General features: G+C 43.8%; 1 protein-coding gene across 1 annotated transcript in view; it reads right to left on the bottom strand.

Annotated features, from left to right (window-relative positions):
* LOC138643306 (kelch-like protein 10) overlaps positions 1-12,788 on the bottom strand; it is a 65,195-nt gene extending 52,407 nt beyond the window's left edge. The window contains exons 1-3 of the mRNA XM_069732235.1: positions 12,776-12,788; positions 5,201-5,333; positions 3,819-3,942 (exon numbers count right to left, since the gene is read on the bottom strand). Coding sequence (XP_069588336.1) covers positions 3,819-3,942; positions 5,201-5,333; positions 12,776-12,788 — 270 coding nt within the window. The remainder of the gene's footprint in view (positions 1-3,818; positions 3,943-5,200; positions 5,334-12,775) is intronic.
* Positions 12,789-21,216: the final 8,428 nt, after the last annotated feature.

The raw sequence follows: 21,216 nt of genomic DNA, 5'->3' as shown, positions 1-21,216 counted from the left end.
CCTGATTCTAAGATTTCATTTCTTCTATGACTTCTGATAAAATTATTTTTGTATCAGCATCAGTTATCGAAATCCGAATTATGCAATGTTCTTCACATTCTTTCAAAACTTCAATTTCACATCTTTAGTAACTAAACTCTCATACATAACCATGTTTTGCTGATTGTTCTTACTACACAATAGGTTTAGGGTACATTACTGCCATACCATAGAAACTCAGTGTTAGGGTTGGTGGAACGCACCGAGTATATATATATATGTATTAATAGGTGCGTTCGGAACCCGGGGTCCACCGTGCAGGAGAGGAACCTGCTGCTGGCAAATGGCGGCGCTATATGGTGGTATAAGCGAACTCTGTTAACTCCACAGATTCGCTAGAAACAAGATGCTGTGCCCTGTTAACCTCACAGAGGTACACAGCTACCAAACAGAGCAAAACTGTGGTCATGCAGTCAGAGAAACAGGCAAACAACTTCTCACCGGAGGTGCCGGTATTCTAGCGGCTTATTTCAGCCAAGGCCCTGAGTACACACATACAAGCTCCTCACCGGATGGTGCTGGTATTCTAGGGGCTTATTTCAGCCAAACCCTAACCACATCCAGACATGACAACACTGGCGCTGAGCTCATAGACTTTGGTTTGATACTAGCGCATGGCCGTGCGGCCATGCGAACCTATTATAGCTGTAGCAGACAAGGACCTTCCAAGTGGTCCAATAGGAGCTGCTACAGGGCCTGAGCGTGTGACCCCCGACCTCCAATGAGAGGTCCTCCCATGGGCATGCTCAGTGTGTGCAAAGCAGGACTTAGTCCCAGAAAAGCCTGCACGCCGCTGACCAGTGCTGGCTACAAAAGCAGAACCTGGAAAGGCAGCAGTAACCCTTTGCACAGTATCAGGCTGAGTGAGACGCTGGGACCGATGTCTCCGCTGAGCAGGCTCCACTGCGGCTGAAGCAGAATGGGAGACCGCAGCAGACATGGCTCGAGATTCCCCCTGTGCAGCAGCGGAAACTCGACTCCTAACATTACACCTTCTCCTAGGGCTTCCCCTTCCTTGGACCTCGCTACGCTGAAAGGTTGCAATGAGCAGCGGAGCCTGACTATGCTCCACAGGTTCCCAGGTTCTGTCCTCTGGGCCGTGACCCTTCCAGTCCACCATATAATATTTTTTGCCATGTACCACCTTGAACCCCACGATAGAGTTCACCTCAAACTCAGAAAGTGTCACCTTTGTCCATTGGCGATGTCTTCTGCTAATGCATGGTATTCTCTATGTAGTCCAGAAAAAATGTAGATGTCATGTATATAATGGGTAACTACTAGTGATGAGCGCATATACTCATTGCTTGGGTTTTCCCGAGCATGCTCGGGTGGTCTCCGAGTATTTGTAAGTGCTCAGAGATTTAGTTTTTGTTGACCCAGCTGCATGATTTACGGCTGCAAGCCAACCTGAGTTCATGTGGGGTTGCCTGGTTGCTAGGGAATCACCACATGTAATCAAGCTGTCTATCAGCTGTAAATCATGCTGCTGAGGCAACGAAAGCTAAATCTCCGAGCAGTTACAACTTACAAATACTCGGAGACCACCCGAGCAATGAGTACACTCGTTCATCACTAGTATCTACATGTAACAATTACATTTAGCAAATATAAAGGATGGGGTGCCTTTGTTCACCTTGTGGTCTTGCTATTTTATAACAATGTTATGTATGAAAAAACTTTTCAGAAAACACTATTCCAACCCATTGAGTCTAACAAAAATAGAGATGAGTGAATGTTTTGAAATTTGAATTTGCAGACTTTGACGAATTTTCCACAAAAATTTGATTCGCTGTGAAAATATTAGAGCAACATAGAGAGAGAGACAGTGAAGACCCCACTGACCATAAGATATTACAGTCTACAGATGAGAGAAAAGACTTACCATAAGAATTTACACTCTACAGAAGAGACTTACCCAGTGGTTCTGGAGATGGAAAATGACTCTGCTGTGCAAACTGTGCTCCACTGTGAACCACTGATCTGTGATGGCCCAGATAATGACCACCACTGTCCAAGGTGTAATGGTCCTCTAGATGTCATAGTTGCAGGGCATTATGGGGAAGCCCGTGCGACCATGCAAAAATATTTTAGCACGCTCTCTAATGCTTCAGCATTGTGGAAAATAAATCTCAAAATATCCAAATTCAAGTGAAACCACAAATTTCAGGAAATTTGACTTGAAATTGGTTAGCAAACAAAAAGAACATGTTCTTTTAAGCTGTTTAGAAGGTGAAAATTGTATTACTGCCATCATGGGACCATTTATGGAGTTTTTTGCGTTTTTGGGGAGCAGTGGGCATGTTTCTCTTTAAAATGCAATAAAAGATGACGGATGCCAATAACAGACACACGGATGACACACGGATGACAAATGGGTTGCACATCAATTTTACCATTTTTTCTGGATAGAAATTGCACAATTTTTCATTTGCTTGTCTGAACTTGACCTAAGAAACCACAATTTTTTTGTGTAAACTCAAAACCTAACACAATGTAAATTTTCTGATCATGCACAATACAAACATTGAAAAAGAGCCTCATAACTGACATTACAGAATTTGTACCGCCTGTATAGGATGTAGTTTTTGAGGCATCGGAGTAAGACATGCCTTCATTGCCTATGTCATGCTCAAACATGCATGTCCCATTAAGTCAAAGTTTAGGAATGCGTGATCTGCAACAAATGAAAAACATTTAGATTTACTAATCCATACACTAAAACCTAATTCAGGTGCCTGAGTTTTACATACATGTTTCTGTTTTTTACGGCTGGGAAATGTAATTATTATAGTTTATAAGGTTGTTCACATGATTGTTTTTTTGCAAACAGAGTGTTCGCCAAGAAAGCAAAGTCGAGAATCAAAATCAAATATTCAAGTCTTTGGGTCCTGTGGGTCCTAGATCTTGTGCTGTTTTTTATGTTAGCTTGACAGTAAGGCTGTGTGCCCACGTTGCATTTTTTATGCGTTTCTGCCGTGTTTTTTGCCGCAGCGGAAACACTAAAAAATGCTTAAAAAACGCATTCCCATGCAATCCTATGGGATTCCGCAGTTGCTGTGCCCATGCAGTGGATTTTCCACCTGCGGAATCGCATAGCGGTAAAATCTGCAGCATGTTCATTATTTCTGCGGAATTGCGGTGATTCCGCAACTAAAGGATTGCTTTGAAACACTCACTTTACGCATATGGCTATACCCACCATGCGTAAAGTGAGCGCTTCATGTGCGGATGGTACCTGGGTCTGGAGGAGGGGAGACTCTCCTCCAGGCCCTAGGTACAATATCCCTGTAAAAAAAATTAAAATAAAAAGTAGGGATATACTTACCTTCTGATGGCCCCTGGAGTCCTCCCGCCTCTCAGCGATGCTTCCGTTCCCAGGGATGCATTGCGTGAATCACCTGGGATGATGTCGCGGTCACACGACCGTGAGGTCACAAAGGTCCTTCGCGCAAAGCATCCCTGGGAACGGAACATACCAGGAGCACTGCTGAGGAGATCGGGGGCCGTCGGAAGGTGAGAATAACCATATTTTTTATTTTTTTTATTATTTTTAACATTCTATCTTTTACTATTGATACTGCATAGGCTGCATCAATAGTAAAAAGTTGGTCACACTTGTCAAGCACTATGCCTGACAAGTGTGACCAACCAGTCAATCACTTTTCCAAGTGATGCTTCAAATCGCTTGGAAAACGCAAGCATTCTGCAAGCTAAAAATGCTTGCAAAATGCTGGTGTTTTGCGGGAAAATGTATGCGAATTCCGCATGCGTTTTACCCAAGGCAGGGAGTTGCTGACATTTTCGCAGCATTTCTGCAATGTGGGCACATAGCCTAAAAGCTTAAGAAACATCTCTCTTGTTTTTTCAGCAAGAAAAACTGATGAAACACTGATGGCAAACCTGACAAACAGATCAAACACTTGATGTAAATCTGATCCCAAACACAGACCTAAATCAGTCCATTTTTTTCACGTACAAGACAACAATGGAAATCTAAATGAGCATTTATGCAGCATCATAGCTGTAAGTAATTTAGAAATCAAGTTGAAATGAGTCTGCAATATAATTGACTTTTGTCTACTGAGAATAAAGGTACCGTCACATTTAGCGACGCTGCAGCGATCTAGACAATGATCCCGATCGCTGCAACGTCGCTGTGTGGTCGCTGGAGAGCTGTCACATAGACAGCTCTCCAGTGACCAACTATGCGAAGTCCCCTGGTAACCAGGGTAAACATCGGGTTACTAAGCGCAGGGCCGCGCTTAGTAACCCGATGTTTACCCTGGTTACCAGTGCTAATGTAAAAAAAAAAAAACACTACATACTTACATTCCGGTGTCTGTCCCCCGGCGTTCTGCTTTCCTGCACTGACTGTGAGCGCCGGCTGGCCGTAAAGCACAGCGGTGACGTCACCGCAAGTAATCTGCTTTACGGCTGGCCGGCGCTGACAGAGCAGGGAAGCAGAACGCCGAGGGACGCGACAGACACCGGAATGTAAGTATGAAGTGTTTGTTTTTTTTTTACATTTACACTGGTAACCAGGGTAAACATCGGGTTACTAAGCACGGCCCTGCGCTTAGTAACCCGATGTTTACCCTGGTTACCAGTGAAGACATCGCTGGATCAGCGTCACACACGCCGATTCAGCGATGTCTGCGGGAGATCCAGCGACGAAATAAAGTTCTGGACTTTCTGCTCCGACCAACGATGTCACAGCAGGATCCAGATCGCTGCTGCGTGTCAAACACAACGATATCGCTAGCCAGGACGCTGCAACGTCACGGATCGCTAGCGATATCGTTGTGAAGTTGGTCAGTGTGAAGGTACGTTAAGGCTGCCGTCACACTATCAGTATTTGGTCAGTATTTTACATCAGTATTTGTAGCCAAAACCAGGAGTGGGTGATAAATACAGAAGTGGTGCATATGTTTCTATTATACTTTTCCTCTAATTGTTCCACTCCTTGTTTTGGCTTACAAATACTGATGTAAAATACTGACCAAATACTGCTAGTGTGACTGCAGCCTAAGACAAAAAGAAAGACAGAAAAAGATTCATCACATTCATGACTGATGTTATATTTCTGAACCACATGTAGTTTTGTTACATTCCTCTGGCACAGAATTTACAGAGGCACAAGACAAAATGTAGCACGCACCTGTTGCCAGCTGTGAAATGTCGAATGACTCTCTGTCTGTCTTTAATATTGCATACGTAGACAAAAGTAAAGAGGTGGAAAACGATAGATCTTGGTCTACTTACAGGAAATTCATCTTGTGATCTCACCGATCCTGTAAGGAAACATTATACTTCAATACAAAGAAAATGGAAACATTATTCAGTATTATAGAAAATTGCACAGAGGATCGAGCATGAAGGCGCTGAAAGGAAGCACGAGAGAAGATGATTCATTAAAATCTCAGCTCTTAAAGAGAATTAGTACAAACAAAATAACTAAAAGGAAGAAAATAACGGATGCACAATATGAGCCCAGGCTGAGAGAGGAAAGATATTGATCCAACATAAAGGCATATGGTCAAACTGTACGCTACAAGACATGGTTGCTGCTAAAAATGAAGTATAGGAGATTGGTTTGGTGATCAATTATATGTAAACACAACATTTCATTCTGAAAAGACCTATTAATTTTCTGCTAAGCTATCAAGACTTTGTTAAAAGATTGGTGGTGAGAACAATCACAGTCAAGGATCTGATGGACTTGACCGGAATGATCCTCACTGTGCGTGGGGTCATTGTTGACAAGAGCAAATTGTGACAGCAATTTTCAAGCAACGTGCCTTCAGTCTAAAGATCGCACATTTAGGATTTGTCACTACCAACAAATGTTCTCAGTCATTCTAGGTCATGGCCTTCGTTATCATATAAAAGAAAAGTCATTTTTGACTTTCTTTATCAAAGGTAACATATGAAGAATGCAATTTTCCTGTAGTTTGTGTATGATGAAGGTGGAAAGCCTGAGACTAGCGCTGTGATGTCACTATGATAAATGGCTAGTAATTAATCTAACACTCTCTCTATTCCCACAATCTAGATGATCTCTGTGCTGCTGGTTAGCAATTTATGATTCCCTTTCAGCACATCTAATCATAACAAGGAACATGTTACAATGGTGTTCCTACATCCAGGTCTGCAGCCCCTGGTTCTTTTGTTCATACGTTGTAAAGAAATTACCCATTTCATTATTTTAAATTATCTTTATTTTGCAAGAGGGTTAAAATGTAAAAGGATTCATTTAATGGAGTACTCTGGGCTGAGTATACGTTTCTGTAGTCACGTTACATGACTGCAGATTGCCAAATATTGACCACTTGCAATATACAGTATATACTGACAGTATTCCTCTCTATTGCCAGGTCAAGTATGCAATCTACATAGTTGTGGTCACGTGCCAACTAGATTCTCATCTGCTGCTCTCCATAGAACATTGAGACAAGCTGGAAAAGTTGGCAGTCACTCGCTTAAGCTGGCAATAGATGAAATCCTGTCAATGTGCACACTGAACACTGGCAGGACTCTGCAATGTGCAGTCACGTACACTGGCTGCAGATATTTATATTAGGCTACTTTCACACATCAGGTTTTTGCCGTTAGGCTAGTTTCGCACATCAGTTTTTTGTGTTCAGGCGAAATCCGGCCAATTTGTAAAAAAATGGATCCGGCGCAAATTGTGAAAAACTGATGCGCCGGATCCGTTACTTAGCTGGATCCGTCCTTCTTTAATGCGCATGGATTCTTGACTTCCTGTTTCGGGAGGAGAGAGAGAGAGAGAGAGAGACCGACCAGAATGGAAAATCTGCATGATTTGTATGGAAAATGCTTTGAAAACCGGATCCGGGTGCCGGATTCATTGTTTCACACCTCCATTTCATGGGTTTTTGGCCGATTCTGTCACTGTGCGTTTTTTTCCGCCGGACAAAAAAAAGTTGCAGTGAACGTTTTCTCCGTCTGCCGGAAACGACTATTTGGACGGATCTGGAAAAAAAAACGGATGAAACGTCTGGCCATCAGGCACAATCCGGCGCTAATACAACTCTATGGAAAAAAAACAGATCCGGCGTAAAAAAAATGGATCTGTTTTTTTCAAAAATTGCTGGATTGTGTTTGAAACAAAAAGCCTGATGTGTGAAAGTAGCCTTAGGCAGGATCCAGAAAATTTGTAAAAAAAAAACTGATCCATTGCAAATTGTAAAAAACTGATGCAACGGATCCTTTTTTTGCTGGATCCGTTTTTTTTTTTTAAATGAACCCGGGGATGGAGTTTGGACTTCATGTGTCGGGGAAAAGAGGAGAGAGAGAGATATCCCAGAATGGGATGTGCATGATTTGTATCGAGAATGCATGAAAACCAGATTCGAAGGCCAGATTCATCATTTCACATGTCAGTTTCATCCGTTTATCGCTGGAACCGTCGCTTGGCATTTTTTCGCTGGGCAGAAAGAACATTTTCTCCGGCCGCCGGAAAAATTATTTTAGACGGAGCCGACAAAAAATGGATGAAACGCATGGCCATTAGGCACAATCCGGCGCTAATACAACTCTATGAGAAATAAACAAATCCGTTGGGAAAAAAACAGATCAGTTTTTTTCAAAACTTGCCGGATTGTGCCTGACGGCAAAAACCTGATGTGTGAAAGTAGCCTTAAGCCCAGTTAACTTCTCTAATATCTTCAGACTAAGGCTACTTTCACACTTACGTTTTCAGCTAACTGTCACAATGCGTCGTTTTGTGAAAAAAACACATCCTACAAAGTTGCCCGCAGGATGCGTTTTTTCACATAGGCTTGTATTACCGACGCATCGCGACGTATGGACACATGTTTCATACGTCGTGCACTGGATGCGTCGGTATTTGGCGGGCCGTCGTATCAAAAAAACGTTTTTTCGTACGTCATACCCTGCATTTTTTAATACGCATGCCCGGCCAGAAATCCCCCCCCTCCTTCCTGGGACTTTACATTGGACAGCGGACACATTGAAACACTGTGTCTGCTGCTCACGTCACTCAAAATTTCACACACTTCCGTCGGTACGTCGCGCCGACGCTTCGTGACGGCCCCATAGTGAGAAGTGTGAAAGAAGCCTAAAAGACCCCATACACATTAGACTAATGTCGGCCAAAAAGATATTGGAGGGTTCAGCTGACAGTCTAATGTACTGTATATCGGGCGCTGGTCGACTGATGGTCAGGTGAGAAGTCAATTGGACATGTCCGATTTCACACTGTCAATTACATTGTTGTCTGTGAGATAAGACACTGGTCAATGTGTCAGTCAGCAACTTTCTCATAAAAAACACAAGAGCGCTAAGCGGAACATAGGTGGAGATGGCCTAGCAATGATTCAGCCAACAGCCATCTACTATGTATGGCGGGCTTAACACTGTTAATATAATGCATTCATTGAAACTTCCTTCAAAAACGTTTTGTTTAGATCTCCATACATAGGGCCTATTTTTATCTTGAAAACACCATAGTAATGTAGTATTTTTATGTCACTGTTGTGTGCACATCTAATATGCCTTGACAGTGGTGAGTCAACTTATGCATTTATTAATCTCATGGAGATTCTTCCCCTTTTAGAACATGTACATATAGCCATCTATACGATTTTTTTTTGTTGCTTTATAAATTGCCAAGTTGTATATTTCTTATTATTTAAGGGGTTTCAAAATTTCTTTTTTAATGTAAGAATATACATGAGTAACCCCTACCAGATCGCAGCCCTTTACAGACTCCTAGCAGATTCTCTGAGTATAACATATCGCAAAGAGAAATAATTCAAAGATATATGAATACAAATTTGTGGAGACACGAGGGTCAGTGGGTGCTCTTGTCCGCTTTTATAGTGTAATGAATTTTGTGATGACACAGGGTTTATTCTTAAAGATCAAAATAAGTCGACCTGGCTCCAACAACCTATAAATGGCTCTGTTATAGTAAATTGGCTTGAAAACTGCTAATGGAGATTTTGTCATTGCCCGGGTGGTTTTACATCAATATCAGTATTTAAAATGAACCCGTCAGTGGTATTTTCCTCTAGCAGCAACATGATGTAAGGAATGAGACTCCAATTCCAGCGATGTATCACATAGCTTACTAGCTGCACCAGTTATGATAGAGTCACATTTTTCTCCGCTGTGTATAATCTCGCTCGCACCACTGATTTTTTTTTTATTACTGAAAAAAATCTGAAAAAAATAATTCAAATCACACTCCTTTTCTCTCTTTGTATCTCCATGACCAGAAAAGTCTGATATAGTAACATATAATGTTAATTAACCTGCTTCATAAACATTTTAATGAGAATTTCATTTTTTCAGCTGCCACAATCAAAAAAATGTAAGAAAAGATTAAAATATCATGTCTACCCCAAAATCAATAAAAACATCAGCTCAAGGCACAAAAAAAGTCCCTGCAGAGGCCCATTTTTCGAAAAATAAGAACAAAAACATTATGGGGCTCAGTAATGTTTTTCTTTAAATAATTTATGATTTTTTTACCACTTAAATAAAAAAAATATGCATGCTTGGTATTGTCTCAACTTTGGTACTGGTATCTCCGAAAATCATATTGCCAGGTGGGTTTTATAGTACAATAAATGATGTAAAAACAAAACCCCCAAAAAATAATTTGTGAAATTTTTCCTGTATTTCGCGACATCACATGATAAATTGGATAATGTCATTCAAAAGAACAACTCGTCCAGCAAAAAAGATAGCCCTCATCTGGTTGTATCAATGGACAATAAAAAAGTTATGGCCTTTGGAACAAAGGAAGTAGAAAATGAAAGTTCAAATACAGAAAATGGCCATGTTGAAAAGGGGATAAATGATAATCGCCTCATGTAAACATGTAATTTTACATAAAATGTTCCCATTTTGTTTTTTCTGCAAAGATCATAGGGCGAGAGTATGAAGAAAACCAACATTTCATCCTATATGAAATGCGAGACCTTTTAATAATCATGTTATATATGCAAAATGTTAATTCAGGGGTTTTCATCAAATCAACTTCCTTGCAGTGCGATAATAAAACCACACAGAACAGCGGTGCTCTTGTTGCTTTTCACTATCTATAAATTTTAAACTGATTACCATAAAATGTGACCTCTCGAGTCTCAGGTTCCGTTGTCACATTTTATATGAAAATGTCTCCGTTTGTCTCCAGTTTCCATTTTATTTCATGTTCAGTGCCCTCAATAAATTATTCTCCAATTTCGTTTTACTCCGCTCAATACATCTCCATTTTCGTCTGCATATTGCATGTTAGATTCATAAGAACTTTACTACTGATGAATTAGAAATGAAAAGGAGCATTAGTAATGTTTTCATGGTAGACTGGATTGGGGTACAAAGAAGCTTGTGGATTTGGCCATGTTTTCTCTGAGCACGGAAGGACTACTGGAAAATGCACAGACTTTTGTATGAAGTGATAAATACTACAAAATCAGTGACTATTTACGTTGAGTATCTGAAAGATTATTTATAAGCACTGACAGGTGAAATGAAAATTATCGATTATGTCACTGAAATAGCACCTGTCAGAGGTGGGATATATTAGGCAAGTTCTTGAAGTTGATATGTTGGAAGCCATAAAGTAGGCGAGTAAGAACAGGAGAGACTTTGACTAAGGACAAATTGTAATGACTAGACGTCTGAGACAATACAATTACCCATCTATGGAAAATGCCAGAAAAAAATAAAACAGGCACATGGATGACACATCTCACAACCTATAGGACAATCCAGAAACATTTTTTCGTAATTTGCTCCCCTGGAATTTAACATTTTTCTGAGCTGTAGAGGGCCAGCAAAATGTTAAATACTCAACTCACCTCTACATCCACTTCACTGATGATACTTGCATTCGAAGAGGAGTAGGGATGAGCGAACGTGCTCAGTGATACTTGGATATGACTCAAGTATCTGGGTGCTCGGATGTGCTTGTCACTCGGCGAGCATTAGGCAGTGCTCGATTTTAATCATGAATCCCCGAATCATTTATTTTGTTAGTGGCTTTAATGCAATGGGCTGGCCGTGTGACATCATCAGGGGTCAGAAAAGGACAGGCGCCACCAGGCTCGGCACATTGAAGCCATTGTTCAGCTCTGTGACTATTGTTATTGGAGGGCGTGCTTGTCCCACCCATGTGTGTGCATAGCTTAACGAATCAGAGTTCTCTAGTGTGACGGTTCAAAGGGTGAAACCAGAAAGTGGACCCACTGGACCGTGACAACGAACCCCTCATGGACAAGCTGACCAGATAGACCGCCCCCTATACAGGGAGAGTTAGGGGCAGGCCCGTGAGGGACTATCGCCACGGAAACTGGGGGACTGGGAAGGGAAGAAACAAAGGACTAGCGGAGACGGCAGGAACACAGGATAGGTGAGTACTGCAGAGACACAGAGCTGGCGGGTATGACAGGGACAAAAAGGATAGCGGGAACACTGCTGCAACACAGAGACTGCTGACACACTGGCGAGGCACAGGAACTGATGAGGTAGTGCCACGGCACAGAGACTGGCGGGAAAAGTGCAGAGACACAAGGACTGGAGAGTTGCTATAGAGACACGGAACCGGGCGAGGTACTGCTGAAGCACTGAGGCTGGCGAGGTACTGCAAAGACAAGAACAACCCGAAGTCAGAGGGACAAGAAAACACAAAGACTACGGGCGGCCAAGAGCACTTGAGGGCACAAATGATCATCAGGCACAGAGGGGCGGCAGGAAGCAGTTTAAATACCTTGACACAGTGCGGCACTTCTGGGTACTAGTCCTCCAGAACCATAGAGAGGACGATAAGGAGCGCCGACAGGAGATTAGAAGTGCACACAAACAGCTCTGAACCTGGCATGCACGCGCAAGCAGGAGAGGCTGGGAGCGAGCACAGAGAGGAAGACGCAGCAGAGGGAGAGGCGACTACATTATATTCAGTTTCTCATCAATAGAATATAAGGTGATTTGTGTTACCTTTTTGTGTTATATAACACTGCAAAAAAAATTAAAACATTTTTATGGATTCAATTTCTCCTCCATAGAGTATTACGTGCTCTGTAGTACATTTTGGTGGCATATAACACTCCCAAAATTTTTTTTAGAAAGGTTCTGTATTTAATTACTCGCATATATATACTTTTACTTGCTCTAAGAAAAACTTCGGTATTAAATTACTCATTCATAAACTATAATGTGCTATTTGGTACATTTTGGTGCTATATAACAGTCCAAAAAAGCCTTGAAACTTTTTTTGTATTCAATTACTTCAGACACTATTCTCTGTAGTACATTTTGGTGGCATATAACACTCCAAAAAGCATTTTAAAAAGTTTCTGTATTTAATTACTCACATATATATATACGTTTACTTGCTCTAAGATACATTTCTGTGATATATAATAGTCTAAAAAAGTGTTGAAACATTTTTCTGCATTCAATTACATATCCGTATACTATTATGTGCTCCGTGGTACATTTTGGTTTTATATAACAGTTCAAAAAACATTGAACATTTTTTTCTGTATGCTCTGTGAAACATTTCAGTGGCATATAACTTTCCCAAATAGTGTTGAAAATGTTTTCTGTATTTAATTATTCATCCATATATTATGTGCTATATAACAGTAAGAAAGAGTTGAAACATTTTTCTGGATTCAATTACTCATCCATAGAGCACATTGCGGTGTTTACAATCACGTAATCATCACCCTGATCTTACGTTCTCCGACCATGTTGAATACCAGGAGACTAGTGATCCCAAACTAGGACACTCTGAGGAGCTCTTTACAACATCAATTGTGGCCTCTCACCCTGAATGTCCCAAGAGGGACAGGGGGAGATGCTCTTTAGTGATGCACAAAGCATAGAGCAGCAATGGCCACAAGAAGATTACAGTGGGGAATGGCAAATTGTGTCTAATGAGGAAGATGATAAGACACAGTGGCAGATAAGTCACATTGTTGTTAAGTCACCAAGTCAGGAGGCCAGCAGAGCTGAGGTGGAGAGATTGGCAACACCAAAACAGTAAGTAAGGCTAGGGTCACATTGCGTTAGGGCAGTCCGTTTAGCGCATAGTGCTATGGACTGCGCTAACGCAATGTCCGAAAAGGAATCTCGTTTGCCGATCCCGCTAGCGCAGATCCCCGATCTGAGCTAGCGAGGAACGGACCGCAAACGCTGCAAGCAGCGTTCACGGTCCGTCACTCAAATGATGGCACATCGCTAGCGCACGCCCAATGTGGGCGTGCGCTAGCGATGCGTTCGCCATTACAATCAATGGCGGCGTTAATGGACTACATTACACCGCGTTATGCTGTGGTGTAACGTAGTCCGTTAAATGGGTTCACTGTTATGACCTGGTGGTTAGGAGCACCCGGAATGACCTGATAGTTAAACCTCATACAGGACGAGCTCTGGGATGTGGGAGCTCTGCTGACCGCAATCCCTTATCCTATCACACACACTAGAAATAGCCGTGGAGCGCTCCTGACCAGACCTAGGCGCCTTGTCACAGCCTAACAACTATCTAGCCCTAGAGATAGAAAATTAAGCCTACCTTGCCTCAGAGAAATTCCCCAAAGGTAAAGGAAGCCCCCACATATATTGACTGTGAGTAAAGATGAAAGTCACAAACGCAGAAATGAAATAGGTTTCAGCAAAGGGAGGCCCGACTTACTAAATAGACAGAGGATAGGAAAGATAACTTTGCGATCAGCACAAAAACCTACAAAAGACCACGCAGAGTGTGCAAAAAAGACCTCCGCACCGACTCACGGTGCGGAGGGGCCACTCTGCATCCCAGAGCTTCCAGCTAGCAAGACAAAATCATGAAAACCAGCTGAACAAGAAAACAGTGAACAAATAACGACTATCAGGAACTTAGCTTCTGCAGGAGAAGGCAGGTCACCAGAGAGATCCAGGAGCGAACTGAACCAATGCAAAAACATTGACAGCTGGCATGGAGTAACGATCTGAGAGGAGATAAATAGAACATCCAACCAAAGGATAAACCACGTCACCTGTGTAAGGAACCTCAGAAGCAGCAGCTTCACTCACAGCCACCAGAGGGAGCCCATAGACAGAACTCGCCGAAGTACCATTCACGACCACAGGAGGGAGTTCGACAACAGAATTCACAACAGTACCCCCCCCTTGAGGAGGGGTCACCGAACCCTCACCAGAGCCCCCAGGCCGATCAGGATGAGCCAAATAAAAGGCACGAACAAGATCGGCAGCATGAACATCAGAGGCAAAGACCCAGGAATTATCTTCCTGACCATAACCCTTCCACTTGACCAGATACTGGAGTTTCCGTCTCGAAACACGAGAATCCAAAATCTTCTCCACCACATACTCCAACTCCCCCTCGACCAACACCGGGGCAGGAGGATCAACGGAGGGAACCATAGGTGCCACATATCTCCGCAACAACGACCTATGGAACACATTATGGATGGCAAAAGAAGCTGGAAGGTCCAAACGAAATGACACAGGATTAAGAACTTCAGAAATCTTATATGGTCCAATGAAACGAGGCTTAAACTTAGGAGAGGAAACCTTCATAGGAACATAACGAGACGACAACCAAACCAAATCCCCAACACGAAGTCGGGGACCAACACAACGCCGGTGGTTAGCGAAACGTTGAGCCTTCTCCTGGGACAATGTCAAATTGTCCACCACATGAGTCCAAATCTGCTGCAACCTGTCCACCACCGCATCCACACCAGGACAGTCCGAAGGCTCAACCTGCCCTGAAGAGAAACGAGGATGGAAACCAGAATTACAGAAAAAAAGGAGAAACTAAAGTAGCCGAGCTGGCCCGATTATTAAGGGCAAACTCAGCCAAAGGCAAGAAAGACACCCAATCATCCTGATCAGCAGAAACAAAGCATCTCAGATATGTCTCCAAAGTCTGATTAGTTCGTTCGGTTTGGCCATTAGTCTGAGGATGGAAAGCCGAAGAAAACGACAAATCAATGCCCATCTTAGCGCAAAAGGACCGCCAAAACCTCGAAACAAACTGGGAACCTCTGTCCGAGACGATGTTCTCTGGAATGCCATGCAAACGAACCACATGCTGGAAAAACAATGGCACCAAATCAGAGGAGGAAGGCAATTTAGATAAGGGTACCAAATGGACCATCTTAGAGAAGCGATCACAAACCACCCAAATGACTGACATCTTTTGAGAAACAGGGAGATCAGAAATAAAATCCATAGAAATATGCGTCCAGGGCCTCTTCGGGATCGGCAAGGGCAAAAGCAACCCACTGGCACGAGAACAGCAGGGCTTAGCCCGAGCACAAATCCCACAGGACTGCACAAAAGAACGCACATCCCGTGACAAAGAAGGCCACCAAAAGGATCTAGCCACCAAATCTCTGGTACCAAAGATTCCAGGATGACCAGCCAATACTGAACAATGAATCTCCGAGATAACTCTACTAGTCCATTTATCAGGGACAAACAGTTTCTCCGTAGGACAACGGTCAGGTCTATCAGCCTGAAACTTTTGCAGCACACGCCGCAAATCAGGGGAAATGGCAGACAAAATTACCCCTTCTTTAAGAATACCCGCCGGCTCCGGAACACTCGGAGAATCAGGCACAAAACTCCTTGACAGGGCGTCAGCCTTTACATTCTTAGATCCCGGAAGGTATGAAACTACAAAATCAAAACGGGAGAAAAAGAGCGACCATCGAGCCTGTCTAGGATTCAACCGTTTGGCAGACTCGAGATAAGTCAAATTCTTGTGACCCGTCAAGACCACCACGCGATGTTTAGCTCCTTCAAGCCAATGTCGCCACTCCTCGAATGCCCACTTCATGGCCAACAACTCCCGATTGCCCACATCATAATTGCGCTCAGCAGGCGAGAATTTTCTAGAAAAGAAGGCACAGGGTTTCATCACCGAGACATCAGAACTTCTTTGCGACAAAACAGCCCCTGCTCCAATCTCAGAAGCATCAACCTCCACCTGAAAAGGGAGCAAAACATCTGGCTGGCACAACACAGGGGCAGAAGCAAAATGACACTTCAACTCCTGAAAAGCCTCTACAGCCGCAGAGGACCATATGACCACATCAGCACCTTTCTTGGTCAAATCAGTCAACGGCTTAGCAACACTGGAAAAGGTAGCGATGAAGCGACGATAAAAATTAGCAAAGCCCAGGAACTTCTGCAAGCTCTTCACAGATGTCGGCTGAGTCCAATCGTAAATGGCCTGAACTTTAACAGGGTCCATCTCGATAGTAGAAGGGGAAAAAATGAAACCCAAAAATGAAACCTTCTGAACTCCAAAGAGACACTTTGACCCCTTCACAAACAAGGAATTCGCACGAAGGACCTGGAACACCATTCTGACCTGCTTCACATGAGATTCCCAATCATCCGAAAAGACCAAAATGTCATCCAAATATACAATCATGAATCTATCCAGGTACTCTCGGAAGATGTCATGCATAAAGGACTGAAACACAGATGGAGCATTAGAAAGCCCGAATGGCATAACCAGGTACTCAAAATGGCCCTCGGGCGTATTAAATGCCGTCTTCCATTCATCACCCTGTTTAATTCGCACAAGATTATACGCACCACGAAGATCTATCTTGGTGAACCAACTAGCCCCCTTAATCCGAGAAAATAAATCAGACAGCAGCGGCAAAGGATACTGAAATTTGACTGTGATTTTATTAAGAAGGCGGTAATCAATACAAGGTCTCAAAGAACCATCCTTCTTGGCCACAAAAAAGAACCCTGCTCCCAATGGTGACAACGACGGACGAATATGACCCTTCTCCAAGGATTCCTTTATATAACTCCGCATAGCGGCGTGCTCTGGCACAGATAAATTAAACAGACGGCCCTTAGGAAACTTACTACCAGGAATCAAATTAACAGCACAGTCGCAATCCCTATGAGGAGGTAGGGCACCAGATTTGGGCTCTTCAAATACATCCCGGTAATCTGATAAAAACTCAGGGACTTCAGAAGGAGTGGAAGGTGAAATTGAGAGCAATGGAACATGACCATGTACCTCCTGACAACCCCAGCTGGACACAGACATAGATTTCCAATCCAACACTGGATTATGGACCTGTAGCCATGGCAACCCCAAAACGACCACATCATGCAGATTATGCAACACCAAAAAGCGAATATCCTCCTGATGTGCAGGAGCCATGCACATGATCAATTGAGTCCAGTACTGAGGCTTATTCTTGGCCAAAGGCATAGCATCAATTCCTCTCAATGGAATAGGATACTGCAAGGGCTCCAAGAAAAAACCACAGCGCCTGGCAAACTCCAAGTCCAACAAATTCAGGGCAGCGCCTGAATCCACAAATGCCATTAAAGAATAGGACGACAGAGAGCAAATCAGAGTAACGGACAAAAGAAATTTAGACTGTACCGTACCAATGGTGGCAGACCTAGCAAACCGCTTAGTGCGCTTAGGACAATCGGAGATAGCATGAGTGGATTCACCACAGTAAAAACATAGCCCATTCTGACGTCTGTGTTCTTGCCGTTCAGCTCTGGTCAAAGTCCTATCACACTGCATAGGCTCAGGCCTATGCTCAGAGAATACCGCCAGATGGTGCACAACTTTGCGCTCACGCATGCGCCGATCGATCTGAATGGCCAAAGACATAGACTCATTCAGACCAGTGTTATGACCTGGTGGTAAGGACAATAATGGACCTGGTGGTTAAGAGCACACGGAATGACGTGATAGTTACTAATAATATAGGACGAGCTCTGAGACGTGGGAACTCTGCTGACCGCAATCCCTAATCCTATCATATACACTAGAAATAGCCGTGGATTGCTCCTAACGCTCCCTATGCAACGCGACACAGCCCAAGAAACTAGCTAGCCCTAGAGATAGAAAAATAAAGCCTACCTTGCCTCAGAGAAATTCCCCAAAGGAAAAGGCAGCCCCCCACATATAATGACTGTGAGAAAAGATGAAAATTACAAACACAGAGATTAAATAGATTTAGCAAAGTGAGGCCCGACTTACTGAACAGACAGAGGAAAGGAAAGGTAACTTTGCGGTCAGCACAAAAAACTACAAAAAGACTACGCAGAGGGCGCAAAAAGACCCTCCGCACCGACTCACGGTGCGGAGGCGCTCCCTCTGCGTCCCAGAGCTTCCAGCAAGCAAGACAAAATCAAAATAGCAAGCTGGACAGAAAAATAGCAAACCAGAGAAAAACAAGCAGGAACTTAGCTTCTGCTGGGAAGACAGGTCACAAGAACGATCCAGGAGAGAACTAGACCAATACTGGAACATTGACAGGTGGCATGGAGCAATGATCTAAGTGGAGTTGAATAGAGCAGCCAGCTAACGAATTAACCTCGTCACCTGTGGAAGGAAACTCAGAAGCCGCAGCTCCACTCACAACCACCAGAGGAAGCCCATGGACAGAACCAGCCGAAGTACCATTCATGACCACAGGAGGGAGCTTGCCAACAGAATTCACAACAGTACCCCCCCTTGAGGAGGGGTCACCGAAAACTCACCAGAGCCCCCAGGCCGACCAGGACGAGCCAAATGAAAGGCACGAACCAGATCGGCAGCATGAACATCGGAGGCAAAGACCCAGGAATTATCTTCCTGACCATAACCCTTCCACTTGACCAGGTACTGGAGTTTCCGTCTCGAAATACGAGAATCCAAAATCTTCTCCACCACATACTCCAACTCCCCCTCGACCAACACCGGGGCAGGAGGATCAACGGATGGAACCACAGGCGCCACGTATCTCCGCAACAATGACCTATGGAATACATTATGGATGGCAAAAGAAGCTGGAAGGGTCAAACGAAACGACACAGGATTGAGAACCTCAGAAATCTTATACGGACCAATGAAACGAGGCTTAAACTTAGGAGAGGAAACCTTCATAGGAACATAACGAGACGACAACCAAACCAAATCCCCAACACGAAGTCGGACACCCACACAGCGCCGGCGGTTAGCGAAACGTTGAGCCTTCTCCTGGGACAATGTCAAATTGTCCACCACATGAGTCCAAATCTGCTGCAACCTATCCACCACAGTATCTACACCAGGACAGTCCAAAGACTCAACCTGCCCTGAAGAGAAACGAGGATGGAAACCAGAATTGCAGAAAAACGGCGAAACCAAAGTAGCCGAGCTGGCCCGATTATTAAGGGCGAACTCAGCCAAAGGCAAAAAGGACACCCAATCATCCTGATCAGCAGAAACAAAGCATCTCAGATATGTTTCCAAAGTCTGATTAGTTCGTTCGATTTGACCATTTGTCTGAGGATGGAAAGCCGAGGAAAAAGACAAATCAACGCCCATCCTAGCACAAAAGGCTTGCCAAAACCTCGAAACAAACTGGGAACCTCTGTCCAAAACGATGTTCTCCGGAATGCCATGTAAACGAACCACATGCTGGAAAAACAATGGCACCAAATCAGAGGAGGAAGGCAATTTAGACAAGGGTACCAAATGGACCATCTTAGAGAAGCGATCACAAACCACCCAAATGACCGACATCTTTTGAGAGACAGGGAGATCCGAAATAAAATCCATAGAGATATGCGTCCAGGGCCTCTTCGGGACCGGCAAGGGCAAAAGCAACCCACTGGCACGAGAACAGCAGGGCTTAGCCCGAGCACAAGTCCCACAGGACTGCACAAAAGAACGCACATCCCGCGACAAAGACGGCCACCAAAAGGATCTAGCCACCAAATCTCTGGTACCAAAGATTCCAGGATGACCAGCCAACACCGAACAATGAACCTCAGAGATAACTCTACTAGTCCATTTATAAGGGACAAACAGTTTCTCCGCTGGGCAACGGTCAGGTCTATCAGCCTGAAATTTTTGCAGCACCCGCCGCAAATCAGGGGAGATGGCAGACAAAATTACCCCCTCTTTGAGAATACCCGTCGGCTCAGGAACACCCGGAGAGTCAGGCACAAAACTCCTTGACAGGGCATCAGCCTTCACATTCTTAGAGCCTGGAAGGTACGAAACCACAAAATCAAAACGGGAGAAAAATTGCGACCAACGAGCCTGTCTAGGATTCAACCATTTGGCAGACTCGAGATAAGTCAAATTCTTGTGATCCGTCAAGACCACCACGCGATGTTTGGCTCCTTCAAGCCAATGACGCCACTCCTCGAATGCCCACTTCATGGCCAACAATTCTCGATTGCCAACATAATAATTGCGCTCAGCAGGCGAAAACTTTCTAGAAAAGAAGGCACATGGTTTCATCACCGAGCCATCAGAACTTCTTTGCGACAAAACAGCCCCTGCTCCAATCTCAGAAGCATCAACCTCGACCTGAAACGGAAGCGAAACATCTGGCTGGCACAACACAGGGGCAGAAGAAAAACGACGCTTCAACTCCTGAAAAGCTTCCACAGCCGCAGACCAATTGACCACATCAGCACCCTTCTTGGTCAAATCAGTCAACGGTTTAGCAACACTAGAAAAATTACTGATGAAGCGATGATAAAAATTAGCAAAGCCAAGGAACTTTTGCAGACTCTTCACAGATGTCGGCTGAGTCCAATCATAAATGGCCTGGACTTTAACAGGGTCCATCTCGATAGTAGAAGGGGAAAAAATGAAACCCAAAAATGAAACCTTCTGAACTCCATAGAGACACTTTGACCCCTTCACAAACAAAGAATTCGCACGAAGGACCTGGAACACCATTCTGACCTGCTTCACGTGAGACTCCCAATCATCCGAAAAGACCAAAATATCATCCAAATATACAATCAGGAATTTATCCAGGTACTCTCGGAAGATGTCATGCATAAAGGACTGAAATACTGATGGAGCATTGGAAAGCCTCGAATGGCATAACCAGGTACTCAAAGTGGCCCTTGGGCGTATTAAATGCTGTTTTCCATTCATCACCCTGTTTAATACGCACAAGATTATACGCACCACGAAGATCTATCTTGGTGAACCAACTAGCCCCCTTAATCCGAGCAAATAAATCCGACAGCAGCGGCAAAGGGTACTGAAATTTGACTGTGATCTTATTAAGAAGGCGGTAATCAATACAAGGTCTCAAAGAACCATCCTTCTTGGCCACAAAAAAGAACCCTGCTCCCAATGGTGACGATGACGGGCGAATATGACCCTTCTCCAAGGATTTC

Source organism: Ranitomeya imitator, chromosome 6, assembly GCF_032444005.1.
Source record: "Ranitomeya imitator isolate aRanImi1 chromosome 6, aRanImi1.pri, whole genome shotgun sequence".
Taxonomy (NCBI): domain Eukaryota; kingdom Metazoa; phylum Chordata; class Amphibia; order Anura; family Dendrobatidae; genus Ranitomeya; species Ranitomeya imitator.
This window is presented reverse-complemented; position numbering and strand designations above follow the sequence as displayed.